At 43.5% G+C, this 25,626-nt stretch overlaps 1 protein-coding gene across 8 annotated transcripts in view; it reads left to right on the forward strand.

Annotated features, from left to right (window-relative positions):
- Positions 1–25,626, forward strand: part of INCENP (inner centromere protein) — a 37,120-nt gene that overhangs the window by 5,081 nt on the left and 6,413 nt on the right. For 5 of the 8 annotated variants that reach the window (XM_077321204.1, XM_077321206.1, XM_077321203.1 and 2 more), the window contains exons 3-16: positions 1,109–1,216; positions 3,301–4,037; positions 5,503–5,551; positions 5,771–5,804; positions 6,968–7,049; positions 10,756–10,807; positions 13,136–13,250; positions 13,339–13,476; positions 19,138–19,247; positions 19,336–19,447; positions 19,957–20,055; positions 22,710–22,858; positions 23,240–23,351; positions 24,443–24,523. In XM_077321204.1, the coding sequence (XP_077177319.1) occupies positions 1,109–1,216; positions 3,301–4,037; positions 5,503–5,551; positions 5,771–5,804; positions 6,968–7,049; positions 10,756–10,807; positions 13,136–13,250; positions 13,339–13,476; positions 19,138–19,247; positions 19,336–19,447; positions 19,957–20,055; positions 22,710–22,858; positions 23,240–23,351; positions 24,443–24,523 (1,978 nt within the window). The remainder of the gene's footprint in view (positions 1–1,108; positions 1,217–3,300; positions 4,038–5,502; positions 5,552–5,770; positions 5,805–6,967; positions 7,050–10,755; positions 10,808–13,135; positions 13,251–13,338; positions 13,477–19,137; positions 19,248–19,335; positions 19,448–19,956; positions 20,056–22,709; positions 22,859–23,239; positions 23,352–24,442; positions 24,524–25,626) is intronic. The other 3 variants (XM_077321208.1, XM_077321209.1, XM_077321202.1) reach the window with 1 other exon arrangement.

Below are 25,626 nucleotides of genomic sequence, written 5' to 3' on the forward strand. Positions count from 1 at the left end.
AATTAATCACCCCTCCCCCCAAATGGGGCATTTATTCAGTTTGGAAATACAGTCCAAAACCTCTGGTTGTACAACTTTTGCATAACAGATTTATATATGGTTAGAAACAAGAAATAGAACTTTTGTTAGGTTTCAAGAACTTTGAGGAGAGCATAAGGGTTATAAATCAAATAAATAAATTTCTGTACTAAACTTTATACTATAAATTATATATTAAACTTGGCATTCCAGGAAGCTAACAATGCCACTTTGGAAGCATCACACTTCCTATTTCATCAAATTGCACCCCTAACATGTTCAGAACAAACAGCAAAAAGGGATCCCCCTGCATATTTTGTTGCCTGTTTCCAGTGTGCCAAGGATGGAACCTTTAAATGATACCCTCATGCCATACTCACTGTCCTTGTAAGCTGACCAAGTAACATTTACATCCTGAGCCCATTAAAGTCTATATACCATACAGGATGCTGAAAGGGACTTTAAGGTTATGGCTTTGGGGGGTGGAACGACTCCCTTTTCCTTTTTCTGTTTAAAACCTATTCTGTTGATGCATCCTAGGAAAATTCAGTGCTCTGTTTGTCTATATGAAGGTGTTGACATGTTTTGTTTTAATTATATTAAATATTTTATATATACTTGAATTGAGAAGCTTTTGTTGTTGTTGTTGTTGTTTTTTGCTGCCTTGGAGATATTAAGCTGTTTTGAAAAGAAACACACAAATATTTTAAGTAAAATGAAACTATTAAACAGTGTTATTTTGCCTGGTCTTAATAAAACTTAGGTGTGGAAGCTTTTTCCAAGTTGTTTGTGACTAGTCAGGGAATCTTGCTGCATTTGCCTTATGGGGGCAATATCATCTATTTAATTCTGTCAGCATGCTACACTTTTAGTGGGGGAGACATTGATAATGGTAGCTGACCTTAAGTTGGCATGTGAATGGATCTCCTAGCGGTCTTTGTTCTGCAGCATTAATTGAAACTGTACAAAGAAGAAATGGCTTCCTGTGGTGAAAATTGTGCATTTAATTTAATTATCAAATTTACTAGATAATAGTTCCTGGCATAATGGGAAGTAAAGTGTTGAACTTAATTTTTCCGTGTCAAACCAGCAGCTTCAATGGAGAGCCCGAGTTAATGCCAAAAACTCCATCACAGAAGAATCGCCGGAAAAAGAAACGTTTTTCTACAACTAAGAATGATCCCTTATCTGAAAAGAGGTAAGAATGGTGAACGTTTATCGTCTCTGGATGGTTTAGTAAATTATAGCATTTGCCATTCCCAGTTGATACTTCAGAGAATGTCAGGATTACAACATTTATTTGATTAAAGAACTTTATTAAAGTCCTTCAAGACAGAGGTCCTATGGTTCAGTAGGAAGGGTCCTGGTAAGGAAGCTCGATTGTCCTGCCTGGATGGGGTGCAGCTAACAGCACATTCAGCCATAAACTTGGACAAGATAGATCACAAGAGTAGCTCAGCTGGCAATCTTCCACTTGTGCCAAGCTAAGCTCCTAGCGCCCTACCTGGCCCCAGAATACCTAGCCATAGTGATCCATGTGACGATCACCTGCATCAAATTAGTAAGTAATCCATTTGTTAATATATCTGTGCAAGACAATGAAGGAAGGTATCATTCACTGGCTGTTTCACTAAAAGCAGAAGAAATGCATTGAGACATGCTTAATACTTGATACAAGTTGACTGATATTCATAGATACATATTACAGTGGTCAACCAATTAAATGCCTTTTGATTAAAATTTAAGTATGTCCCTATTAATCGGGAAATTTTTTTAAAAAAATTGTCACCACAACCTATATTTGGGTATTTTTTCCAGGTTTTGGAGGAAACATAACAAATTTCAAAAACTATTTCTCAGAACTGACCCTAATTTTTGAACTTTTCTTGGGGAGGGACTAATCGAAGACCAAGAACTATCTACAAAAAATTTCAAATACTGAGAAAGGAGACTTTGAACTCCCTAATTTGTGGTCCTCTTTATTAGCCTTTTTAGTAGCACAAATAGAATACTGACAAGAACCCTCTCCTTCAGATTCTGTTTGCCCTCTATGAGCACAAATAGAGAAGTTTTACTTCTGTCCCTTCTTTGGCTGGAAGGCAATAGGCTCATATATAATCTATTTTAACTCAAGATGTTTACTGCCTTGGCAAAAATAAGAAACTGTTTTAAATCTGAGAAATCTTCCTCATTTGTTCACTCAAAATTACAGCCAGCTAACTAACTAGCTACTTACTTACTATCTTCCCTTGTGGCTCAGAACGTTTACATAGAATAGAACATAGCAATAAGTACAGTATAATTCAATAATGTCAAGTAAAACAAGATAGTAACAGTGGTTTCAGTAACTAGTAATAACAATTCCAATAACACTTCCATATAACAGTTCCAAAACTAATGGTGACAACATTAACCTGTTAACTATGATCCCAAAGGTTGGTCAGTTTGGGATTCACTTCATGGGGAGGGGTTTCTCGGGATCCAGTATATGTTTGTTTGTTTGATTGATGGGTAGGGCCTGTGACAAATTGCAAGAACCATTTGGGAAACTTCCAAGGCCATCAAGAAACCCCAGGGTTTCAGGAAACCCTAGTTAATGTATATACTGGTGAAAGAGTAATTTAGTTCACTTGTATCCTTCTTGTTTCTCTCTCTGCTGTGTATTAGCTTGTCCTCTTAGTGGCCTGCAGTCAGATATTGTGTGTTTGCAAAAATCCTGTTGCAGTAAATTCCTTGAAAACTAACTTCAATAGGTGGATTAGACTATTTCCTGAACTCTGACAACAAACTGGTCATTTGGGGGTGAAGCGGAAAATTTTGGGGACTGTATTTAATTGGCCTTGAGATTCCTTTTTTTGTCTGCTTCATATTGTATCAGGGAGTGAGTGCTTATCTAAACAAATCTGGTTAGCGTAGACTGGTAAAGCCTTTACTAAGGTTGATTTAATCAGCAAACATGCTGAGGTATTTTGTGTCAGGGCGAGACCCACTGGATTTTTTTTTATCCCACTGCCTATGGAAGGAGCTCTTGGTTCTGGTTGTCAGTGCTTGAACCTTTGTACAGCCCAGTATTGGAGGGGAGGGATAAACTTGATGGTATGTCTCAGCACAGCTTCAAGGTACAAAGGACAAGCAAGGGGTACTATGGTTGTTACTGCCTAACTCCACTCACTGCATAAAAGGCTATACACAGGTGTATTCTACTCGTCATGGTATCTCTGCCAATTCTACTCTGTTATGAACTTGCTTTCATTGCATTCCTAAGAGTGTTTGTGTTAACAGGTTATTGGAGAGAGACAGTAACCAATCAAGTCCTGTTAAACGCACTTCCAAAAGACTTCAAATGAAGAAGAATATAGAGAATACCTCTCCTTGTTGTAGGATGACCAGATCTCAGGCTGCCAGGATCTCGAATGATTCTTGTAAGACAGCAGCTATTGACTTAGCAAAAGGAAGAATACCACTAGTAGAAATTAATAATCACGAGAGGCTTAGTGCAGAGTTAAAGATTGAAAAAACAGTTCAGAAAACTGAGAAGGCCACTTTGGCCAAGGAATCATCATTAGCTGGTGAGTACCGTGTAGAGAAATTGCAACATTTGTCTAAAGCTTCAGTCCTTGTGGTCCCAGACACCCCTGAGACTCAAATTCTGAAAGAAGGCCGGAGTGCATGCAAGCTGAAAATAGCAAATGTAGCCATTGTCAACACCACTGAAACGGAAGAACCCTGCTCTCAGGTGGAAGAGTTACTTGAACAGCAACAAGAAAAGAGCCAGGATTCAGAAGCCAAATTTCCTCCGAACTTAACTGAGAGTGCACAGACACCCAGAGCTCCAAAAGCAAATCGTCAGTCTGTGCGCCGAAGTCTTATGGGTGGAACACCTATGAATAAAGCCTCCCTTGTACAGAGATATTCACTGGCCAGTAAAAGGGAAAGAACAATCCAGAAAGCTTGGAACAAGACTACATCCAGGAGAAGCGCTGCTCGGGAGCGGTCATCCACTTCTAGACGTGTGAGCTGTAAGTATCTTTTTCTTTGTTCCCCACCCCACCCTTTCTTTTATCTGATTGTCCATTTGAGGTTCTGCAGTGTTAAAGAAGAGTAAAGTGACACTATTTTGATAAGGTCATGTCAGATACTTGCAGGGGAATGGGAGCTCAGAATATTTCCATAGGAAGCCCATTTCAGGCTTAGGAAACTAAGGTATTTTGCGGGTGTTTGGTAAAACTGCCACACTTAACCAAAAACACTGATATGACAACTCTAGAGTCCTGCTTCCAGGAATACGGATAGAATTGAAGCATAAGTAGCTAGCAGAGATAGAAATGTTAAAAAATACATTCTGTTGAAGGGTAGAATTATTATGGAAGGGATTAAACCTTCAAAATATTGAAAACTATTTTCAAGTAGTTTTTAAATGGTTTTAAAATTAGAACCTGTTAAAATGGTTCTAATTTGTAATAACTTAGAACATATGATCAGTTAAAATCCAAGCTGATGAATCAGAATAAATTATGCTAAACTAAATCTGACTAATGCTTGGGATATCTATTTACATGGCATATCTATTTGCAGGATTTATTTTATCTAAATATATTGGTATAGACACCCCGTGATGTGTCCATCTCTGCTTCTAGAAAGTGAGCCCTGTCGTATCCTTAAAGTTTAGAGCTGGCAACAGCACTTCAGTCTTCTGTGCATTGGGACTGTAATTGAGCAGTCCAGGCACCAGACACCCTCTTCCAGTTACTCTGGTTCTTTAACACTCGAAGGGGAGCCCCTCCTTTGCTGAACTCATTAGAGGCCATCTTCCCACCTAATGGTCTTGTGTTCTGCAGGGAGGACCCCCCCCCAGTCCTTTCTTCACTGCCACATTGTGAGGACATCAAAATTTGAGTCCAATGGCACCTTTAAGACCAACAAAGATTTATTTAAGGTGTGAGCGTTCATGGACATGCACACTTCCTCAGACAATGGAAAAGGAATAAGAGTACAGATTTAAGGAGAAAGTAAATTAGTAGCAAATTAGTAAACTGCACCAAAACACTCTAAATATGCAGTATGATAATTCTTTGCTAGAAAAGCTAATCAGTCCTTTGGGTTCAGTTGTAGTTCACAAAAACATTGAAGGAATAAAAATGTCAAGGTTGGCAGTTAATGATAGGCCCTTTTCCTGTTGTGAAAAGAAATAATTAAAAGAGACTAGGTGCTTGCCCCATCTGTCTCCCCCCAATAATTAGTCTCTTTTAATTATTTCTTTTCACAACTGGGAAAGTGTTTGCCAATAATGACTAACCTGGACACTTTTATTCCCTCAATGTTTTGGGTTCACTACTATCCAGAGGTAAACAACGGCAAGCCACTATGGAACATCTCTTGCTAGGAAAATGTAGCTACAGCAGGAATCAGCCTGTTGCCCCTTCATCTGCCCCAAAATGTGAGCTTTGATGGATTACATGCTAATTTGTTTGTATTCCACTTCAGGCCGTGTATCTCTGGAAAGATTAGTGGCTGAAGAAATTATTGAATCTAGGTAAGTTTTTCATTTTCCAAAACTAGGGAGACCCTATTTGAAAGCATGATGACTATTGATGTATTGCATGCTCTTCTTTCTACCCTCTTTAATATAGAATGTGGAATGTAGCTGTTTTAATTAAAGATGATATATTCGTACTTTCTGCACCATAGGAATCTGAAGGGAATTGTACTGTTGCCTCTAAAAACTACCTATTTCTCCTTTGTTTTTTTGTAGACCACAATTGGATCCTGCTCATTCTCATCAAGAGGCAAGTTCTATGAAAAGTTGACATAAGAGAACCTAGAGAGATGGGCTACAGAAATATTTTCTGCCAGTTCTATTTATGTATCTCACGTGAATATGCCATTTGTATAATACAGAAAATTAGGAACACAGAATAATTTGAAAATGTCCTATATTTGAACAAATCAAGAATTTTTGCAGGGTTGATCTAAACAATGTCACTAAGTCGAAAGTCAATGGGCTTAGAAGGGTGCAGTTGTTCAAGACTTTCTTGTTAAAGACCTAAAAACTGCATTTCATGTATCTTACCTTTAATTTGCTGAAGTCATATAACTTCTTTATACAGTTATGTTACTATAACCTATATGGCATAGAATATTTATGCTTGGCCTGTAAGCAATTTTGGGTTATCTGATGGACACTTGGTGGACACATTCAAGTAATTCTTAAAATTCTGGAATGTAGCAGAGAAAGGGGAGAAGATGTGCGTGGGGGGGGGGGGTGAGCTGTGGAAGAATGTGCTCATTCTGATGATTTGTGCGTGGCTCAGTTCCTGAACAGGAATTAGGGTTGTGTGAACGTTTTTGTGTTTTTAATAGACTGTACCTCTTAAGTAAAACTTCACATGTACAAAGCATTTTGTATCCCATTTGAAAGAAGTTGAAGAAGCAACTCTGCAACTTATTTAAGAAGGTATTCTAAAGTCTTGGGCCAAGTGCAGTCAAAGTGAAATTGATATTCTTACCTCTTAAGAGTAGATCCTGATCTGTTGAATTTAGCATTGGCTATTAGTATAATGAAAGATGTCCTGTCCCTTTAACAGTGGCTTACTATGTGGAAATGCAGTCAAAGCTTTTTGTGGGGTGGAAATAAATAACATCACCAGATAAATGTTTTTGGCTTCAATGGGATAGGTGCTAAATATTGTGGCTGTTATACAAAGACAGCCATGGATATAATACATCTAGAGCTGTAAGGCAGTCCTACTCAGAAGTCTATCTGACAATAGTAATGTAAGCAACATTAATGAACTGGAGAGCTGCCTGGAATCCCTCAGAGATGACTCCTAACTGGTGGTGCTGTCACTATAAGGTCCAGGGCTGGTGTTGAACTGTGATCACTCTCAAAGTGTGCAGTCGTACATTGCTCACAATGCTGGTGTTTATAATGTTCTGCTGTTTGCTGCAGGTTGCTGATCAGGCATTCAGTCATTCTCAGAAGGTCCCCAGGGCTGCAGCTATTGAAGAGCAACAAGAAAGCAAAAACAAAGGTAAGAGACCAGGACTTCCTAGAAGGATGAATAACTGGGGAGAGAGACAATGAAATCCATGAATCCATATGCAAGAGAAGAATGGCCAAGCTGACATAACAAAGCAAGGATAAATATCTGATATATGCATTGTCATAGACCTGAGTACCTTCCCTGGACTTTAAATCTTTGCTGAAGTCCAGAAGAAAGGGTTGTACCAGTAGCAGAACAAGAAAAGATGAGAAACCTTGATGCATTGCGGAAAATATTTTATTAATGTTCCTGGAAAGACAAATGCCAAATTTTGGAGGAAAATATACCAGTGGAGACTGACAAGAACTTACAGGGGTGTCTCATTTCCCCCTCCCTCTCTTTCCCTTTCCTGAAAGCCCCAGTAGCCTTTTCCTGTTTTCTTCTTTCTTTTCCACCCACCAATTAACCTTTTATCTGCCCCACTGTCTTTAGATTTCCTCCTTCCCTCCCCCTACAGCCTCTTCTCAGTTCTGTGGGCCTATTTGTGCTGGGGAAAGCATGCAAGGACCTGAATGGGACAAATCATTTTTGTCTGCATCCTCTCCCTGTAGCGTTTCCTCTCCCTCATCCTAGCAATTTCCTTAACCTTTCCTTGCTTCCTTATGTCCTTCAACCCCCCCCCCCCCGTCCACGTTTTATCTCCCTTTTCTTATTTATTAGCATTATTTATTTTATTATATTTATATACCGCCCTCCCCGAAGGCTCAGTGCAGTTTACATAAAATGTTTAAACAATACATGAAACAATCCATAGCACATAAATAACTGTAACAATAGCATTAATAACTGATAATTATAACATTGCAATAGTGCAAACAGGTCCAGAGTGCATTAATGGAGTTCTGGGAGGGAGGTAGCAGGGGCCCTTATTATTTATTATATCCTAAGATCATGGCATACAGCCCTTTCAATTCCTAGCAAATAGATGGGGAAGAAATGGAGGTAGTGACAGATTTTATTTTCCTGGGCTCCAAAATCACTGCAGTTAGGGACTGCAGCAAAGAAATTAAAAGATGCTTGCTCCTGGGGAGGAAAGCTATGGCAAATCTAGACAGCATCCTAAAAAGCAAAGACATCACCCTGCCAACAAAAGTGCGTTTAGTCAAGGCTATGGTCTTCCCAGTTGCAATGTATGGCTGTGAAAGTTGGACCATAAGGAAGGCTGAGCATCAAAGAATTGAGGCTTTTGAACTCTGGTGCTGGAGAAGACTCTTGCGAGTCCCTTGGACTGCAAGGCAAACAAACTGCTCCAGTCTTTGTCCCTACCACTTGAAAGCAGGACGTAATCTTCAATGCTCATTGAGCACTGTGATTCCCTCCCCCCCAAAACACACACACACACACACACACACACACACAACAGATCTGTGACTGCAGCTGTTGAAGGAAACCTCACCAGGAGTGCAGTCCTTCCAAGGTCGAGAAAGTCAGTTTCTCTGGCCACTGGGATAATCCAACCCCTAAGTGAGGAGAGTAGGCGGCCTGTTGCACCAGAATGCCTATGTCCTCCGAGTGATTCAGCCTCCTGCCTTTCAGCTTCTGTGAGAATGTGGTGTTGACAGCCTTGACAGACCATCAGATCCCAGTAAAATTGGGGCCTTTGTTGGGTTCTGACCCTCAGGCCCAAATTCCTGATCTTTCTGGGGCACATGCGCAGGCTGACCTCTTACATGCGTTAAAGGAAAGATGCAGAGGGAGATCAGGAAGGCTGTGGCCAAGGCCGTTCCAGGGGCCAAGCAGTCTAATAGGAGAGCTCCGAAATCCAGCTGTTGCCCTGCCTCTGGTTCCCAAATATGCAGCAGAGAGGGGGATAAGGATGATAAGGACAGATTTGAAAGTCCTGAAAATATGGAGTTTAGATCTTATGGGAGGTTGAGCTCAGAATCCGCTTCTATCAGGTACTCAGAGCCCAGACCATGTAATCTATTGACAGTTAAAACCAGTATCTTGAATTTAATCCAGAATTTAACCAGTAGCCCACACTGGAGGAATAGTTGAATGTGGGCCCTCCACGGTGTTGTAGTAAGGACTCATGCAGCTACATTTTGCACCAGCTGCAGTTTTTGGATCAAGGCCAAGAGCATACCCATGTAGAGCAAGTTATAGTAATCCAGCCAACAGGTGACCATTGCATGAATCACTAGGGCTAGGTTTTCCAGGATCAGATAGCACACTAGTAGCTTCATCTCGTAAAGATGGGGGGGGAAGCTGATAAAGCTACCTTTTGTGATCTTTGCCTCCATTGAATGGAAGGCATCAAAGATCACCCCCAATTTCCTGATGGAGTGCAAGTTGTTAATTTCAGCCTTTCAAGACGCGCTTCCTGTTCTAACCTCTTCCTTCTCAGCCAGAGAATCTTCCTCTTCTGCTTTAGTTTCATGCAGCTCTGCTAGAGTCACTCTTCTACCACCTCCAAACACCTGATCAATGAACCTGGGGGTGTGTTTGATCAGCCACCCATAAGCAGATAGAGCTGGATGTCATCAGCATATTTATTGGTAACACTCCAGCCCATAGAGGGCGCATGACGATGTTAAATAGCATTGGGGAGAGAATCTCACCCTATGGTATTCCATTTCGGAGACCTAACTGTTCCTCCCCAACAACTACCCTCTGTTCTTGTCCTTAAACGAAAGAGACCAGCCATACCCCTATGTCAATGATGTGGCAAGCTAAAAGCTCATGCTCAGCTATGTTTAATGCTGTCATGAAATCTTAACAATATATGCACACTTGGATAGCAGTAGGAGGAATAATTGCTTTAGTTTGCTCACTTGTACATATTCTGTGTAATCTTCTTTGCGATATGTGTTAATGAAGCAGTTATTAAAATTAATAATGTTCTACAATAGAAATAATTTGAATTTGCAGAAGTGGTTAGCATCCAGGATTTACATGGCAAAATTCCTTTCTGATAATATGCCAGCCAAACTCCAGCTTCCTCAGCTGCTTTCCAAACATTTCTCAAAAAAGAGCTAGAAGTTTTCTTTTAAGCTACTGCAAAGTTTTGACTGTAAACATGCCTGCAAGATTTCTCACTTGCGCAATTCCTAGCAACTTTATTTATTCGGTAAACTTAATACTGCTTTTCAGTTTGAAACACTCAAGTGAATGATATATGGATGGAAGAAAGAACAAATGAGCAAACCATTTGGAATAATACAATAACAGCCACCAGTCAATAAAATTAAACTGTGGAAAATCTATCAGTCATAGTGCATCAGTGCCAATTACTTCCAAAGATTCTCTGAAATAGATGCATTTTGAGAGTAGTATTGTTTGTACAGGTCCTCCAGTAAACCTGCCAGGTGGGGGGAAAGTACCATAATCTGCCATTTGGGGACAGCAACTTGAGGATCCTCTCATGAACCACCAGTTACATTTTGAGTAATGTTAATTCCTATAACAAAACTACATCCGCTGACCTCAGAACCAGGTATGTTTACATGGGTGAAGATGGACCTTTGCATACTTCGATTCCAAACTCAGCCCCTTGAGGTGGGGTTGAAGATGCTGGAAGGCGGTTTAACTGATAAGGCACTGGTTTTATATATTTGATGCAGTAGATCCCTATTAGTATCCTGGCTGATAAATTTTGCACCAGCAATGCTCTTCTCTCTACATACATGGCTTTAGCTTTGTGTAGCAGAGAACATCTCCATCAGCACTAACAGTTATTTTTTTGTCTCTGCAGAGAACAGCTGTGAAAAGAATGCCAAGGTCCAAGAGCAACCTCGGAGTGTCAAGTATGGGTTTTCTTTGGTTCTTTTGGCAAATTCCGTGGCCCGTTTTGTTTGTATGATATGTTATTTGAACTGGTGTCCCATAGGCTTTGGGTAGACATTTGCCTCTTGTGGCGCAGGGTGGTAAGGCAGCTGTCTGAAAACTTTGCCCATGAGGCTGGGAGTTCAGTCCCAGCAGCCGGCTCAAGGCTGACTCAGCCTTCCATCCTTCCGAGGTCGGTAAAATGAGTACCCAGCTTGCTGGGGGGTAAACGGTAATGACTGGGGAAGGCACTGGCAAACCACCCCGTATTGAGTCTGCCATGAAAACGCTAGAGGGCGTCACCCCAAGGATCAGACATGACTCGGTGCTTTGCACAGGGGATACCTTTACCTTTACCTTAAAACCATTACTGTCCCATTCACCTCTAATCTGGAGAGCTTGGTTTGATTCCCCACTCTTCCACAAGCAGCCAACTGGGTGAACTTGGGCCAGTCAGAGCTCTGTCAACCTAACCTACCTCACAGGGTGTCTGTTGTGGTGAGAGGAAGGGTAGACCACTTTGAGATTCCTTCAGGTAGGAGAATAACAGGGTACAAAACCCCAGCTTTTTTTCTCTTATCTGAAAATTATCTGAAATTATCTGAAAATTACCATGAAGATCCAGGGCATATCCCTTGAGAAAAATTATTATTATTATTATTATTATTATTATTATTATTATTATTATTATTATTATTATTATTATTATTATTATTTCGATTTATTTCCCGCCACTCCCAAATGGCTTGCGGCGGGTTACGATGTCTTAAAAAACCATTAAAACTCCCATTAAAAGACTTTAAAATGTCACAACATGGCAGCACAATAATAAGATCCACTTCCTACCCCCATTCCTAAAAAAGGGGGGGTGGAGGAGAAGGAGGTCAACGATGTCAAGAAGCCCGGGGGAGAGCAGTCGATGTACCCCAGCAGCCCCAGCCTCAACCATAGACCTGGCGGAAGAGCTCCATCTTGCAGGCCCTGCGGAACGTTGAAGGGTCCGCAGCTCACCCGGGAGCTCATTCCACCAGGTGGGGGCCAGGACTGAAAAGGCCCTGGCCCTGGTCGAGGCTAGGCGTGCTTCCCTAGGGCCGGGAACGACCAGAAGATTCTCGCAGAGCGCAGAGCCCTGCGGAAGGCATAGGGCACTAGGCGGTCCCTCAGGTATGTGGGTCCCAGCCCGCGTAAAGCCTTAAAGGTTAGAACCAGAACCTTGAACTGGATCCGGACAGCAATTGGTAACCAGTGCAGCTGCCTCAGCACAGACTGGATGTGGGCCCTCCAAGGTGTGCCGGTGAGGACCCTAGCGGCTGCATTTTGTACTAGCTGGAGTTTCCGGATCAGAGACAGGGATAGGCCCGCGTAGAGCGAGTTACAGAAATCTAATCTGGAGGTGACCGTTGCATGAATCACAGTGGCCAGGGGTTCGGGGGACAGGTAGGGCGCTAGTAGCCGAGCTTGGCAAAGATGGAAAAATGCCTGGCTGGCTACTTACCTGACCTGCGCCTCCATAGTCGGGGGCATCAATGGTCACACCCAAGTTTCTGGCCTGGGACGCGATGGTAAGATGCGCCCCTGCCAGGGTGGGTAAATGCGCTTCCTGTTCCCGCCCCCTACTTCCCAGCCACAGGACCTCCGTCTTGGAGGGGTTGAGTTTCAGGCGACTCTGCTCAAACCATTCTGTCACCGCTTCCAAACATCTGGCGAATGGTTCCAGGGGGGAGTCTGGGTGGCCGTCCATGAGGAGATAGAGCTGGGTGTCGTCAGAGTACTGATGGCAGCCCAACCCAAAACTCCGTACCAGCTGGGCCAGAGGGCGCATGAAGTTGTTAAATAGTGAAAGAAAGGAAGAAAGAAACACTGTAGGCTTTAGAGCCAGGCAGCACATTCTGGCAAAGGAAGGATATCACAGTAAGCAGATTTCTCCCTCTTTTTCCATCAGCAGAGCCATGTACTACTTGTGGGTGATAAAGGGGTCCAAGGATCTAAAGAGAAGGGGAATGGTAGGAAGGAAAGTATGTGGAGGGTGTCTCCAGTTCTTCGCCCTGTGCTCTGCCTCTCTGTCAGACTATGCCTCAAATAGTGTGTGATATCTCAAGGGTGCATGCTGTGGCAGAAGGTTGGTAAACAGGACTTGCACTTTTAGAAGGGAAGACTTTATTACTATGCATATCAGAGGAGGTACCTCTGTTTGGGTTCATTGGGAGTCCCTAAGAAAAATGGGTTGGAACCACAATCCCGCACTGCGAAAAGGGAGTGCTAGACTTCTGTACTGTTCCGGGTAGTGAATACTGTATTAACACTTGCAGACGAAAGGCAAGCTATAAGAGAGCAGTGAATGAGTTACATGATGGGCAGCATACAGAGGATGAGCTCTCTCCTCCAAGGAAGAAGTCATCATCCCCTCAGTGCCCCGCTAGTAAGGTAAGGCAAGCAAATTATCTCCAAGGGCACACTGTGATCCCATCAGTTGCTTTCTGAGGACTGATAATGTTCTGTGCTTTGTTTACAGGTTGTCCGCCCTTTTAAGACTTTCCTGCACACTGTACATAAGAACCAGGTTCTTATGATGACTCCTGGCTCCGTCAGCCGAACCAGCACCTTAAAGTCGTTTCTCAAACACAGCATTCCTGTTCAAACCAATCTCAAGGTAAGGGACGTTTCTGCAGAAAGTTGATAGATTCTGCATTGAAAGTTATTACATAAGTAAAAAGACATTTAAAAACTGACCCATAACCTTCTCACAGAAGAGTCAAGTTCCAGAGAAACATCAGTTACTGTTTACAAAAAGGAGTGAACCATGAAAAATATTTACATTTTGATAGTCTCAAAAAGCTCTGTATCAAAACAAAGGATATGGACCATCAGTGGGTAAAAAGTAGAACTAGGCCATTTTTATCTGGGTGAAACTTTTAGTTAAAGCTTATAAGGGTAATGTAGTTTGAGCATGCCAGCACACAGCCCCATGCAAGGGCATGTATGTGCTACTTTTGCAATGGGAATTCCCCCTTCTTTGATTCTCTCACTTTAAGCCTACTTACAATTCCTGGCCTTAGGCCAATGGTCCCCAACCTTTTTATCACCGGGGACCAGTCAATGCTTGACAATTTTACTGAGGCCCCGGGGGAGGGGGTAGTCTTTTGCCGAAGGATGTTGCCGCTGCCGCGTGAACCCTGCTTCACTTGCTTTCCCGCTGGCGCCCCTGACTTCCTGCCACCCGCTGGGGGGCGCAGCCAGCAGCAGCTGCACAGTGCCACGCTGAGGGGGAGCCCCAGCCATGGCGGCCTCTGGAGAGCACCAATGGTGAGCAGCGGCAGAGTGACAGGGCAGCCCCTGAGGCAGCACCTAGGGAGGAGGACAAGGAGGAGCCGTGGCCCAGTACTGACTGATCCACGGACCGGTCTCAGTCCCCGGAACGGGGGTTGGTGACCACTGGATTAGACTAAATGTCCTGCCAACTGCAGGGAACAGGGGATGCTTCACCAAAACTCCATATTCTTGCTAGTGCTACTGTGCATCTTCTGAAGTAATAAAGACCGTAGATCATATCTTATTCTGTGAATGATGGACCCTGTTCAGAGACCTCTGGATTCTACTTGTCCTGTGTAAATAGCTACCAGTTGAATCTGTTTTCTGTTGGACACCAGTCTGTGTTCTGCTAAATGTTTTTACCACGTGGTGTCTTTTTACCACATGGTGTCTAGCACGTGGTTACAGGGATGGGTTTCAATTTGCCACACTGTGTTTTAATGTTCATTGTTTTGAATGTTGCCATTTATTGGTATTGAGTTTGCTCATGGCCTTTTGCACACAGGAATGAAATAATAAAATAAAAGGAGAAATTGGCTCAATAGTGATTATCTAGCCTAAATCCCCTTATGACAACTTTAGGCAAGTGATAAATTCTTATGTGGCGAACCCCCACTTGGGAGATGGTGCAAGCGTCCAGGCTGCACAGACATTCTGAAATCCATTTTCTCTTGAAAAATCAAAGTTTAAACTGTGGAAGAGAATAGTGGTGAAACTAGTATTAACAAAGCTACAAGGAATAAAAGTATTATAAACCAGTAGTCTGGTTCCATCTGCAGTAAAGCATTATTTGGTGCTAACATCCAAAGGTATTAATTGCATCTTATTCTTTCCTTCATACAGATGGGGTTCGTTGTAAGTAATTAGATTAATCTTACATTAGATGTATTTGCACATCATTAACACATTGTCTGTTGAGTGGCATCTCTAATCCCCTGCAGTGTTAGGTTGTAAGTAGTAAAAAAAAACAAAAAAAAACAATTTTTACTACTAATGGGAAGTCCAGCATTTATTTACTGCTTTTTCAAAAAAATAAAGCAATGCTTAATAAAAAAAAATGTATGGCTCTTATTACAGAATAACTGCATTCAAACTTCAAAACATATTTTAAATGTCTCTGCTTAGGTATTTTTCCAGTTGATTTTAGATTTAGAAAGTTCAGAGCAGGTAACAAGGCACAAAAAATAAACAAAGGAGACCATTCTTGATCTTTGCTGTAGCCCAGAGCTGTGTCCACGCCCATTATATTTTATGTTTGGGAGCCATCATCCATTATGCGCTGATGATTAAATGAGTTTTATACTTGAAACGTTTGGTCAATTGAACTAGGAAATTTACAGGTACCCCCACCAGGAAGCTGTCTTTGGTAGAAGCTTCTCATTGGGCATTTACTTTTGGTGGCTTGCTTCTCAGTAATATGTGACACACCCCTTCCTTGCAACTAAAAGCATTAATAAATGTACCGGATTGGATAATGCAGAATTGTTCTAGTAAGAGTGATGCATTTTCCTGTCTTCTTAAAGATGGTATTTGAAGACTTTCTGTTGTTGATTTAGATGTCTACTGAGATTTTCTAATTTACAATGTTCACATTTCAGTACCAGTCTTAGAAAATAAATTGAACATTTGGTGATTATTGAGTGCTAGCTGCCCGGATGGTGCAATTTTTATATGAAATCCAGCTGTTACACATAAACTACTTATGGCCCTCACAGTTCATCCACCATGACATCTGCTACAAAGCAAATTGCTTGTCCTTGTGTTCTCTTCTCATTGCTGGTCATGTTGTGAACCTCTGTTTCCACATATGGATTTCTGTTTTCGGAGAAGGCAGTGAGAGGTTTAATTTCATTATGTCTTGATCTAACCATACCAAAAATAGTTTATTCTACAGGAGTACAGATATGGGGGGGAGGTATTTTGGGAGCCAGTTCTTGCTGTGAGATGTCCTTCTCCCCAGAGGTAAAGGACGACATCTTGGGTGTTTTCATTTCTCCTTAGAGGGAGGCAGGCTCACTTTTTTCCTTTTCCGCTTCCTGTGTGGGCGTGCCTCTCTGTCCCAGTTCAAGATATGTATCAGGCATATCACCCAATCCTTACTCTATAGGAAACTTATAGCATTAAACAAGAAAAGGAACATATCAAAGAGCACACAGCTAACAGGCTTATATGAACAGAAGAAATAATAACTTGCGACTTCTAGGGGGGGGGTGAAGATGTCTTCCTTTACCTCTGGGGAGAAGGACCCCTCACAGGTAAGACCACTGGTCATTCTCCCCCAGAGGCGGAAGACATCTTGGGACCTTCCAGAGCAGTGTCCCCACGGTGGTAAGTTGCTACTTAAATATTACTTCTTGCAATACCAGCCGTCCAAAGGCGGCATCGACAGAACTGAACATGTCAATCTTAAGAGTGTCTTGTGAAGGTGGACGCAGACAACCAGGTCATCGCCTTGCATATTTCTGCTGCAGAAGAGGCCAGGTTGCATGCGTTAGATTGCTGCATCCAACGTGGCATCCGCAGCAAAGGATACACCTTGCAAAATTCTATTTTCACCCTCCAAGATGTGTTTGTCTCTGTCTCCCAGCAGCTGGATTAATTTCCTTGTCCAGACTATGGATGCACGCATAATTGAGGGTATAGGAGATGCTCTTAGGGCAATCGCTGAGGCTTCATGAGCCTTATGTAAGGTGTAGTCAGCCTTCTTGTCCATGGCATCCTTAACTGATCCTTCACCATCCTCAGAGAGTAGGTCAGATGCCACCACACCACAGCTGCATCCAGAATTGGGACCTGTAGAAACTGTTCAGCAAAATCTGGTAAAGCGTAAAGTTTCTTAGCATATGAGGTAAATTGCTTGTTTGCCACTGGCTTAAGCAATTCATTTCTCATTGGGTGCTCAAATTAGTCAGGGGAGGGGAAATTTTTAAGGGAAGTATCAACAGGAGGGATTTTTCTCTGGACCTTTTTTGGTTTACTAAGACCCTCTTCCAAGTCTTCTGAGGGGGTCGGGTTTGAAATCCAAGGCAGCCAGTGCTTTTTATTTAATAAAACAGAATAATCCTCCATCTTAAAGAACCTCTTATAAGGTTCAGCTCTATACCTACTTCCAGTTCCTCATCTGTGAGAAACTTGGTATCTTGTTTAGAGGTAGCATTGTATTCAGAGTCAGATTCATGTTGTATTTCCCCTCCCTTTGTGTGAAATTTCTTTTCCTGGCAGCTTTAGTTGGCCAAGAGCACCTGGGATAGGAAGCGTCAGAGTCATAAACCCCTGATGTTTCCCCATCCCTGTGAAGGGGGGAGGGAGGAATCAGAGCAGTCCCTGCACCTATCTCCGACTGCTCTCCAAACAGGAAGCAATTGGTTTACAATTGAGCAGTTAATAGCCTCCAATAAATCCTTATTCAACATAGATTGCCCCGTGTCCTGACTGGAGGTGCCTTCTCTGGGATCCATGGAGCTGATGGGCTCTGAAGCCTCTGCTCCGACGGCAGCATGGCCATCTCCCTCTTGAGCCTCTGTGTGAGAGCTTTCCTCAGCCGTGATTGCCTGTGTGCTTTTCACGCCTCGTGGCGCCTTTTCCAACCGGACCCGGGGGGGGGGGGGATTCTTCTCAGCCACACCCTCTGGCCCAGAAGGCTCATTGCCCTCCAAAATATAGAGGAAACATCCTCTTCAGAAAAAAAGTATTTAGCCTCTTTGACCGTCGCCATGCAGTCCCGCTCTTTTCTCAAGCTGGGAGAGAATGAAGGAGTGGGGGGAAGAGGTCTGAATCAACGTAGCAAGCTGCAGAAAGCCTAACGGCCTGAAAGAACAACTCACCCCAAGCTGTTCCAAGTGCAAGTAGGTAGGGGTGAAGAAAAGAGAAGATAGATAAGACTTTTTCTAAAGCCTGCTATCAGAGCTAGTAGAAGCATGCTCTCCCTGACCTAGAGGCAGAAAAGAACTGGGACAGAGGCACATCCACACAGGAAGCAGAAAAGGGAAAAAGTGAGCCTATCTCCTTGTACGGAGAATTGAAAACACCCAAGATGTCTTCTGCCTCCGGGGGAGGACATACAATCAAGTTCCTTATCATAAAGTATCCCTGGTGAGGCAGATGTCAGTTGTTGTTCAGAGAAATATTACATTTCAATTCCAAGGCTGCACAGTATGATGAAATTTATATGGAGCAAGTACTCACCAACAGATCTTTGACATTTGCTTTTCCAGCTATATAAAGAGCATTAAATATTAGCTAAATTTCTATTTTTTTTCTCTTCTGCATGCTCTTTAGTTTTCTGTAGCCCCTTCAGAGTTTCATGTAATAGCAAAGTTTGCTTTGTTCCATGTAGCTTGATAGTTGCATTGAAGGTTATATTTTACAAGTCCATGTGATTGGCACTGGCTTGTACATAATTATGGGCTTAGAAACTCCATTCAGATTGCCTGGGGGCTTGGCTGGATTCCGGCTTTTTCTAAAATGTCTGGACTTCGGAAAGGCCTAGTATAGAACAAGAAGACTGTTGTCATGAATGGCTCATGTTCTGCTGTCACTGAAAGTCTTTTTTGTTTTTTAACCTTGCCCACCGTAAGACAAACTGTATCAAAGTATTAGATACTGCTTCTTCAGAACTATTTATTGAAAAATAAACCCATCGTACTTGGTTACTATAGTGAGTGTAGTTCACATCCTAACTTAATACTAAAGTGTCAGTGGTGCAATATGACAGAGATGACAAGAATTATTTGATTACTCACACTGCTTGTTGTATTTTCACACATACCCTTCCCCCAACTCCTGGCAGCTAAATGGGCTCAGCTTCTTTCTCTAGTCACTGGATATTCATCTTTCCAAGAACACTCTTGAGTTTTAAATGCATTTGCTGTAGTACAGAAAATTTATTTTCTTGAAACTTTAGTTTAGCTGCTGATCTTTCATACTTGCGTGTACCACATATCGGTAACTGTAGTAATAGGCACACCTGTAGTGTACTGATACAAGTTTCTTTCCTACCTAGGAAAAGGAGAGGCAGCGCTTGGAGAACTTAAAGAAAAAGGAGGAAGCTGAGCAGCAGAGGAGACAGAAAATGGAGGAAGAGAAAAAACAGCGACTGGAAGAGATGAAGCGGTAGATGTGTACATTCATACTCCAAGGTGATCTTGTTCTACTTTTGTTTTTGAATTGCTTCTAACTGGATTCTCTTCTGTGGCATCAGGAAGCGTGAGGAGCGCCTTCGCAAGGTGCTGCAGGCTCGTGAGCGGGTAGAGCAGAGGGAAGAGGAGAAGAAAAAACTTCTTGAGCAAAAACATGCTCAGCATAATGAGAAGGTAAATTCAGACATGGTGAATAATATAAGGTATGGCTAGGAAGAGGTTGACTCTAGAGCAGGGGTAGTCAACCTGTGGTCCTCCAGATGTTCATGGACTACAATTTCCATGAGCCCCTGCCAGCAAACTCTGGGAGGGGCTCATGGGAATTGTAGTCCATGAACATCTGGAGGACCACAGGTTGACTACTTCTGCTCTAGAGTACTGGACACAATGGAGCAAAGTTCTGAGATGTGAACAATGTGATGCCTTGGGCTAGTCCTTGTGAAAAGCCCTCTCTAAGCAAGTTTATCTTCCAAGTTTCAGCATTGGTCCTCTTACCAGCCTAACAAACCATCCCCCCTCCCCTGTTGCCTCTTAACAACATTAGAACAGTAAATCTGTCAGTCATCTGAGCTTATAATTTCCAAGAGTTTAAACTACTGAACTGTGTACAAAGGAATTTTGCACAATGTGTGCAAGGGGAAATTTGGTCTCTTTAAAGGCAAGATGTACACTAACTCTTCTAGGTGCGAGAAGAGAAAATGGCAGAAGGAAAAGTGAAAAAGGCTGCAGCTACCAAGAAAGCTGAAGAACTTGAAGCCCGTAAACAGAGAGCTCTGCAGCTGGTAAGGTGGAGGTGGTATGAACAAGGGAACAGGATTTGTTGGTGACTTGCAGATTTATTTTATATGTGTTCTAGTAGTAAAGCCCATTGCATTCTGTAATGCAACGGGCACTAACTCATGGTTTTGTGTACGTTTAGTGTCTCACTTGGAAGCTGGCAATCCTAAGAGGAGGTCTCTCTGTGCACAGCAGTCTTGACCCTAGTCAGGTTTATGCACACCTATGTAGTGTGGAATTCAAGAAGATGAATCTACACCAATCTGGCAACCTTACCTCCTCTCTGCAATGTTTTCTTTACCTGAAATAGGTCAGGGGGGTGCTATGTGGCTGATTAGATGGCTGTGGAGGCATTATACACTTTTGAGGCCCCACTTCCAAACCTCAAGGAATATTTCCAGACCAGGGAGAGCCAACATCCAGGTGGAGCCTAGAGATCTCCTGGAATTGCTACTCATCTCCAAACTATAAAGATCATCTCCCCAGGCAAAAATGGCTGCTTTGAAGGGGTGACTCTCTATAGCATTGTATCCCACTGAGGTTTAGGGATGCCAGCCTCCAGGAGGGGTCTGAGGATCTTCTGGAAGTACAGCTCATCTCCAGGCAGTTAAGCTGAAAGGAAAGCTCTGCCCCTCACATGCATCTCTTCAAAAGGAATGCACGTGGCCACAGACACCCTTTGGCTAGCACAGTCTGTTGCTTGGCTGGTGATGTCTGCCCTTCTGAAGCCTGAGGCCTACTGCTGGCAACTGCAGTCCCTGTTGCTGTCTGCAAGGCCAAGTCATTGCCCAAAAAAGTGGATCACCTAGTTTTCCCCAAAGTCTCATTGTGTACCTTCCTGGAAAGCTAACTCCACTTGAAATTCTGGGCCACTTATGCCTTTGATTTCATAGGACCTGTTTTTTATTTACCAAGCCAAGTTTGAGCAAAGTCACTTGAGTTCCTATGTCTCTCCAGCTATTTACTTGTTCACCATTTGCAGTTTCAGGCTGTGAACATTCTTTATTTAGATCTTACAGCACATTCCAGACTCGCAGGAGCCATGCTGGTCTGTCTATCTTTCTGTGTGTTTGCACCCCAAGATACAAATAGTTGCTGGTAAGGGCTGTCCAAAGCCCATAGTTCAGGCGGGACACACCCGCACCACTCCACCCCAACCTCAGCCTGCAAGCCTCTGCCATTGTCTGTACTATTGCTGCTCATCTCTAGATTATAGAGATGATCTCCTGGCAGGGCCAGGAGAGCTCCCGGAATTACAGCTAATATCCAGATTTATAAAGATCAGCTTCCCAGGCGAAAATGGCTACTTTGGAGGCCAGACTTTGAGGCATTGTACCATTTTGAAGCCCCACCTTCAAACCTCAAGGAATATTCCTAATCCAGGGGTAGCCAGCCTCCAGGTGGGGCTTGGAGAGCTCCTGGAATTATAGCTCATCTCCAGACTTATAAAGATGCATGCAGAAATGGCTACTTTGCAGGGCAGACAGGGTTGTTGTGCAGAAGAAACATTTAAGGCCTCCCACGCAGGTTGTTGTGGAAATGAAACAGTTGAGGCCTACTGCACAAGGCTGCTGTGCAGATGGAACAGGAGGCAAAAGAACCTCTACAACAGCATCCACTTTCATCTGCACAACAATGTTGCACAGTAGGCCTCAAATGTTCAAAGTTGTGGAGAAAACGCATGCATGGCTTGACTGTGTCTTCCCTCAAGCAGTGAGGCTAGTCTCGCCTGTATTTAAGTGAGAAGGGGCTTTTCTGTGGCCTCCGTGTCACCGGGTAGGCAGAAGAGGAAAGCTTTTCCTCCCCTCAGTCATGGGCTGTTGGAGGCTCCTTCACAGCAGGCCTGAAGGCAGGGAGGGGCTGCGGAATCCTGAGCAAGAGCAGCAGTTGGCTCCGGGGGAATCGAAATGCCACCAATGGAAACATTTGGAACTTTCAGCATGCTGTCAGAAGTATGAATTACACTTTGTGTGTGTGTGTACACACACATATTCATATATGACTTATCTTTAAACCGCTCCGCAGGAGCGGTATAAATAAAAGAGTAAGGGCCCTTAGGGTGGGCCCTGTCCAGGATGAGGAATGGTGCCCATTGGCCCCTTCCCCGGACTGACAAGCGGAGGGCCCAATCGGGAGGTGCTTTGCGCCTCTCGATTGGGCCCTCCGCTTGTCAGTCCGGGGCCAAGGTGCCAATCGCGCGGCTGCTGATTGGCTCCTTGCCCCAGGACAGACCGGTTGGGAGGCGCAAAGTGGCGGGGCTGTACCTTTGCAGCCGCGGTGGGGCTGTCCCTTTGCCAGCCCAGAAGCTCAGGACTCAGCCTGCAGCCTGCCGGGCCTCTCGAGATTCCAGCCGGCAAAGGGGCAGGCACTGAATTGTATTTCTGATTAGCAGAAAAGCCCATCCCAACTCCTTCAACCAACCAGTCAGGCTTTATTTATGTTATAGATTTGGTGATTAAAATTAAGCTCAAGGTTTTAGGTTAGGAGCCCCCCACACACACACACACACACACACACAGGATTCAGCTAATGCTGTGGAGGCTCCTGTATTCCATCTGATCAGGATTGCCATGACCTGGCAGCTTATTAAATTAGACCACTTGGCTCATATTCTCTAAAACTTGCTTGAAAGCAACATCCTTCTCACCCCCCTTTGTAGGAAGAAGAACGCAGACAACAGGAGCTAATGCAGAAGAAAAAGGAGGAAGAGCAAGAGAAAGCTAGGCAGGCTGCAGAACTGGAAAAAAAGCTGGCTGCTGAGAGAGAACTTGAGAAAAAGAGAAAACAAGAAAAGCTTCAAGCACAGCAGTGAGTATATTTAATGTGAAGTCTGGCATTAAAAGGACAGCTGATTAAAATCAGTCAATATCAAAAACCACTGGCCTCTCTTTCCAACTCCGCCAAGCTAAAAACCCTATTGAGGGTTGTCACGTACAATCCGTGTACCCCATGTACTAATGGCAATTTTAATGTATAATATTTAATCCTGGATTTTAATACTTAAATATTAAATGAATACTAGTTAATTTAATTTTAATTTTGTATTTTTGTAATTTATGCGTATTTTATATTACTGTAATCCACCCTGAGTTTACGAAGATAGGGTGGAATATCGGGTTCATGCTGTGCCAAAGGCCATGTACCCATCTTCATTTTGTCAGTGGTGCAGTGATCTATTTTTTATTATAGGGAGCATGAAAGGAAAGAGAAAGAGAAGGCTGCTCGCCTGCAAAGAGAATTAATGGCTGCTAAAGAGAAGGAGCGGCTTCAGAAAGAAGCAGAGGAGAAGGAGAGGAAACTGGTAAGCCTGGTCAACATTCATAATAAATTTATTCATTTTAGTGTGTTACGTACTGATGGTTGCCATAATTGTATTGCAGAAGCAGGAATGAAATAGGAGGGGTAGGACCCAGTGCATGACCAGACACAAAGCAAGCAATAGGGCACTGGGATTCCAATATGGTACATCAAATATTTCAGTATAATAAACAGACTTCCAGGGAATCTTCAGGCTTCAGTTGATTCTTTAATGTCCAAAATTCTAAATAAACCCAAATGCATTTTGCTGCATCACTTTATCAAGGCACATCAATTTCAAATTCTTTTCAACTGGCAACTTCAATTTAGAAGAACAATCTCTTAACAGAGAATAAGACTATTATAACAAATTCTGTAAACAGGCTCCTCCTTTGTGTCTGGAACGTATTATAATCTTTACTAGCTGAAAAGCCTGCTGTATCTTAAATACAACAGGCTCTAGCAGCTGCCCACCTTCCCCATGCAGGTGGCTTTAGGGCTTTGGGTTTGGGGAGGCAGTGAGCATAGGGCTGAGCAGGGCAGGGTGGGCTTCATGGGGAGGCCCCTCCCTACCCACCATCCCTTGGAGCCCTGTGGAGGGCCTGGCAAGCTGCTGCAGGGCTTAGGGGGGGCAGCGAGTCCCCCCCCTTCTTGCCACCCCCAGAACCCCATGCCAGAGGCCCATTCCCCTCCACCCCGCCAGTTGCTGGAGCCTCATCTCCTGGTGGGGGCCAGGCAGGGTGCCCTCCTTGGCGGCCAAGCAGTGCCTGGCTGTGAGGCTGCATGAGTGCCTTGTGGCCAGCTGCTGGGGGGGCGGGTGCTACAGGGGCCAGCACAATCCAGGTTGGCCCATGGAGCCAGAAGCAGTGTCCAGAAACCCAGATGTGCCCCGGATACTGCTGCTCCTCCTATAGAGTCCCTTCACAAATATAAGAGCCACATATGATACAGACTACAAACAGTCCACAGGTTTGGGAGGCATTTAAAAAAAGAAAAAAAAGAAATTTGTAAATAAACCTGTGTATTCTCAGTGCTAGAAAGTAGGAACCGTGAGCCTTTACCAGCATGTGAATGTCTCTTTCCTATTCTAAATAGCAGGAGGAGCAGCAGAAGCAGATATCTATTTCTGATGGAACGGCTGGCAATAAACAACTGAATGTAACAATAGAGATACAGGTGAGCCTTGAACCAGACCTGAGATTCTAGTAGCCAAGAACAACAATGACTTTTAGATCAGACTTTGTTCTGCCAGGAGAGGGCATGCTACTGTAACTAGGGAATATTCTTATGCAAAGAATTGTATCCCCCTCCCACATACACACATATGCACTGAGCTTCTCGGCCTTTTAGCTAAGATCAAGTGTAGATCACTGAGTATTTGGGTTTGTTTTGCTTTTGGCTGTCAAGTTTCAGCCAATTTCAGAATACCCCATATATTTTTCAAGGCAAGAGACTTTCAGAGGTGGTTTGCCATTACCTGCCTTTGCATAGCAACCCTGCTGTTTCTTGACGGTCTCCCATCCAAATAGTGAACAGGGCTGACCATGCTTAGCTTTGGAGGTCTGATGAGACTGGGCTATCGGGTCAAGGCTTGGTCTTTATAATAAAGCCTTTGAAATTTTAAATAGTGATGATCCAGCCTTCTTTCTTGTAGCCTTTCTTCAGTGACTTGGAAAAAGGCTTTAAAGTTGAGCCGAAAGAAAGGTAGGGGTATAAATAAACTTTGCTCGGTCCCTTCCCTTCGAATCCATCAGAAGATTACTGCCTGCATTCCAAGCAATTGCTGCACATGGCTAAAGCTTTGGAACTGGACATTTCTTCTACGGATTCGCACCCGAAGGAGTGGGCGGTGGCAATGGCAGCCTCTGCGCCGCCTCAGTTGTCGTGTGCACGCACGTGCACATCACCCGCACGCATGCTGCCGCCACACTAGCCACTGCCAAGTTGGGGTTGCCGCAAAGGTAAGGTGGAGAACCACTGGGCTATAGATGGATGGCTTCGGCCATTAATTCCGCCTATTTGGCTGTGAATGTTCCTTGCCCTCTGAATGCACTAGCTCACTCACTCCGGCCCATGGGTTCGTCAGCTGCATTCCACAGGAAGGTTCTGATGATGGATATCTGTCATGCAGCAATCTGGGCAAGAGAGGAGACACTCATCAAACATTATGCCATCAACCTCCAAGACAGGAGAGATTCTGAGTTTGGCAGAGTGGTGTTACAGTCCTTGTTCTCCTAAGGGCTCATCCTGCCATCCTTCAGGTATAAGCTCATGAAGGT

This window comes from Paroedura picta, chromosome 2 (assembly GCF_049243985.1).
Source record: "Paroedura picta isolate Pp20150507F chromosome 2, Ppicta_v3.0, whole genome shotgun sequence".
NCBI classification, from domain to species: Eukaryota; Metazoa; Chordata; class Lepidosauria; order Squamata; family Gekkonidae; genus Paroedura; species Paroedura picta.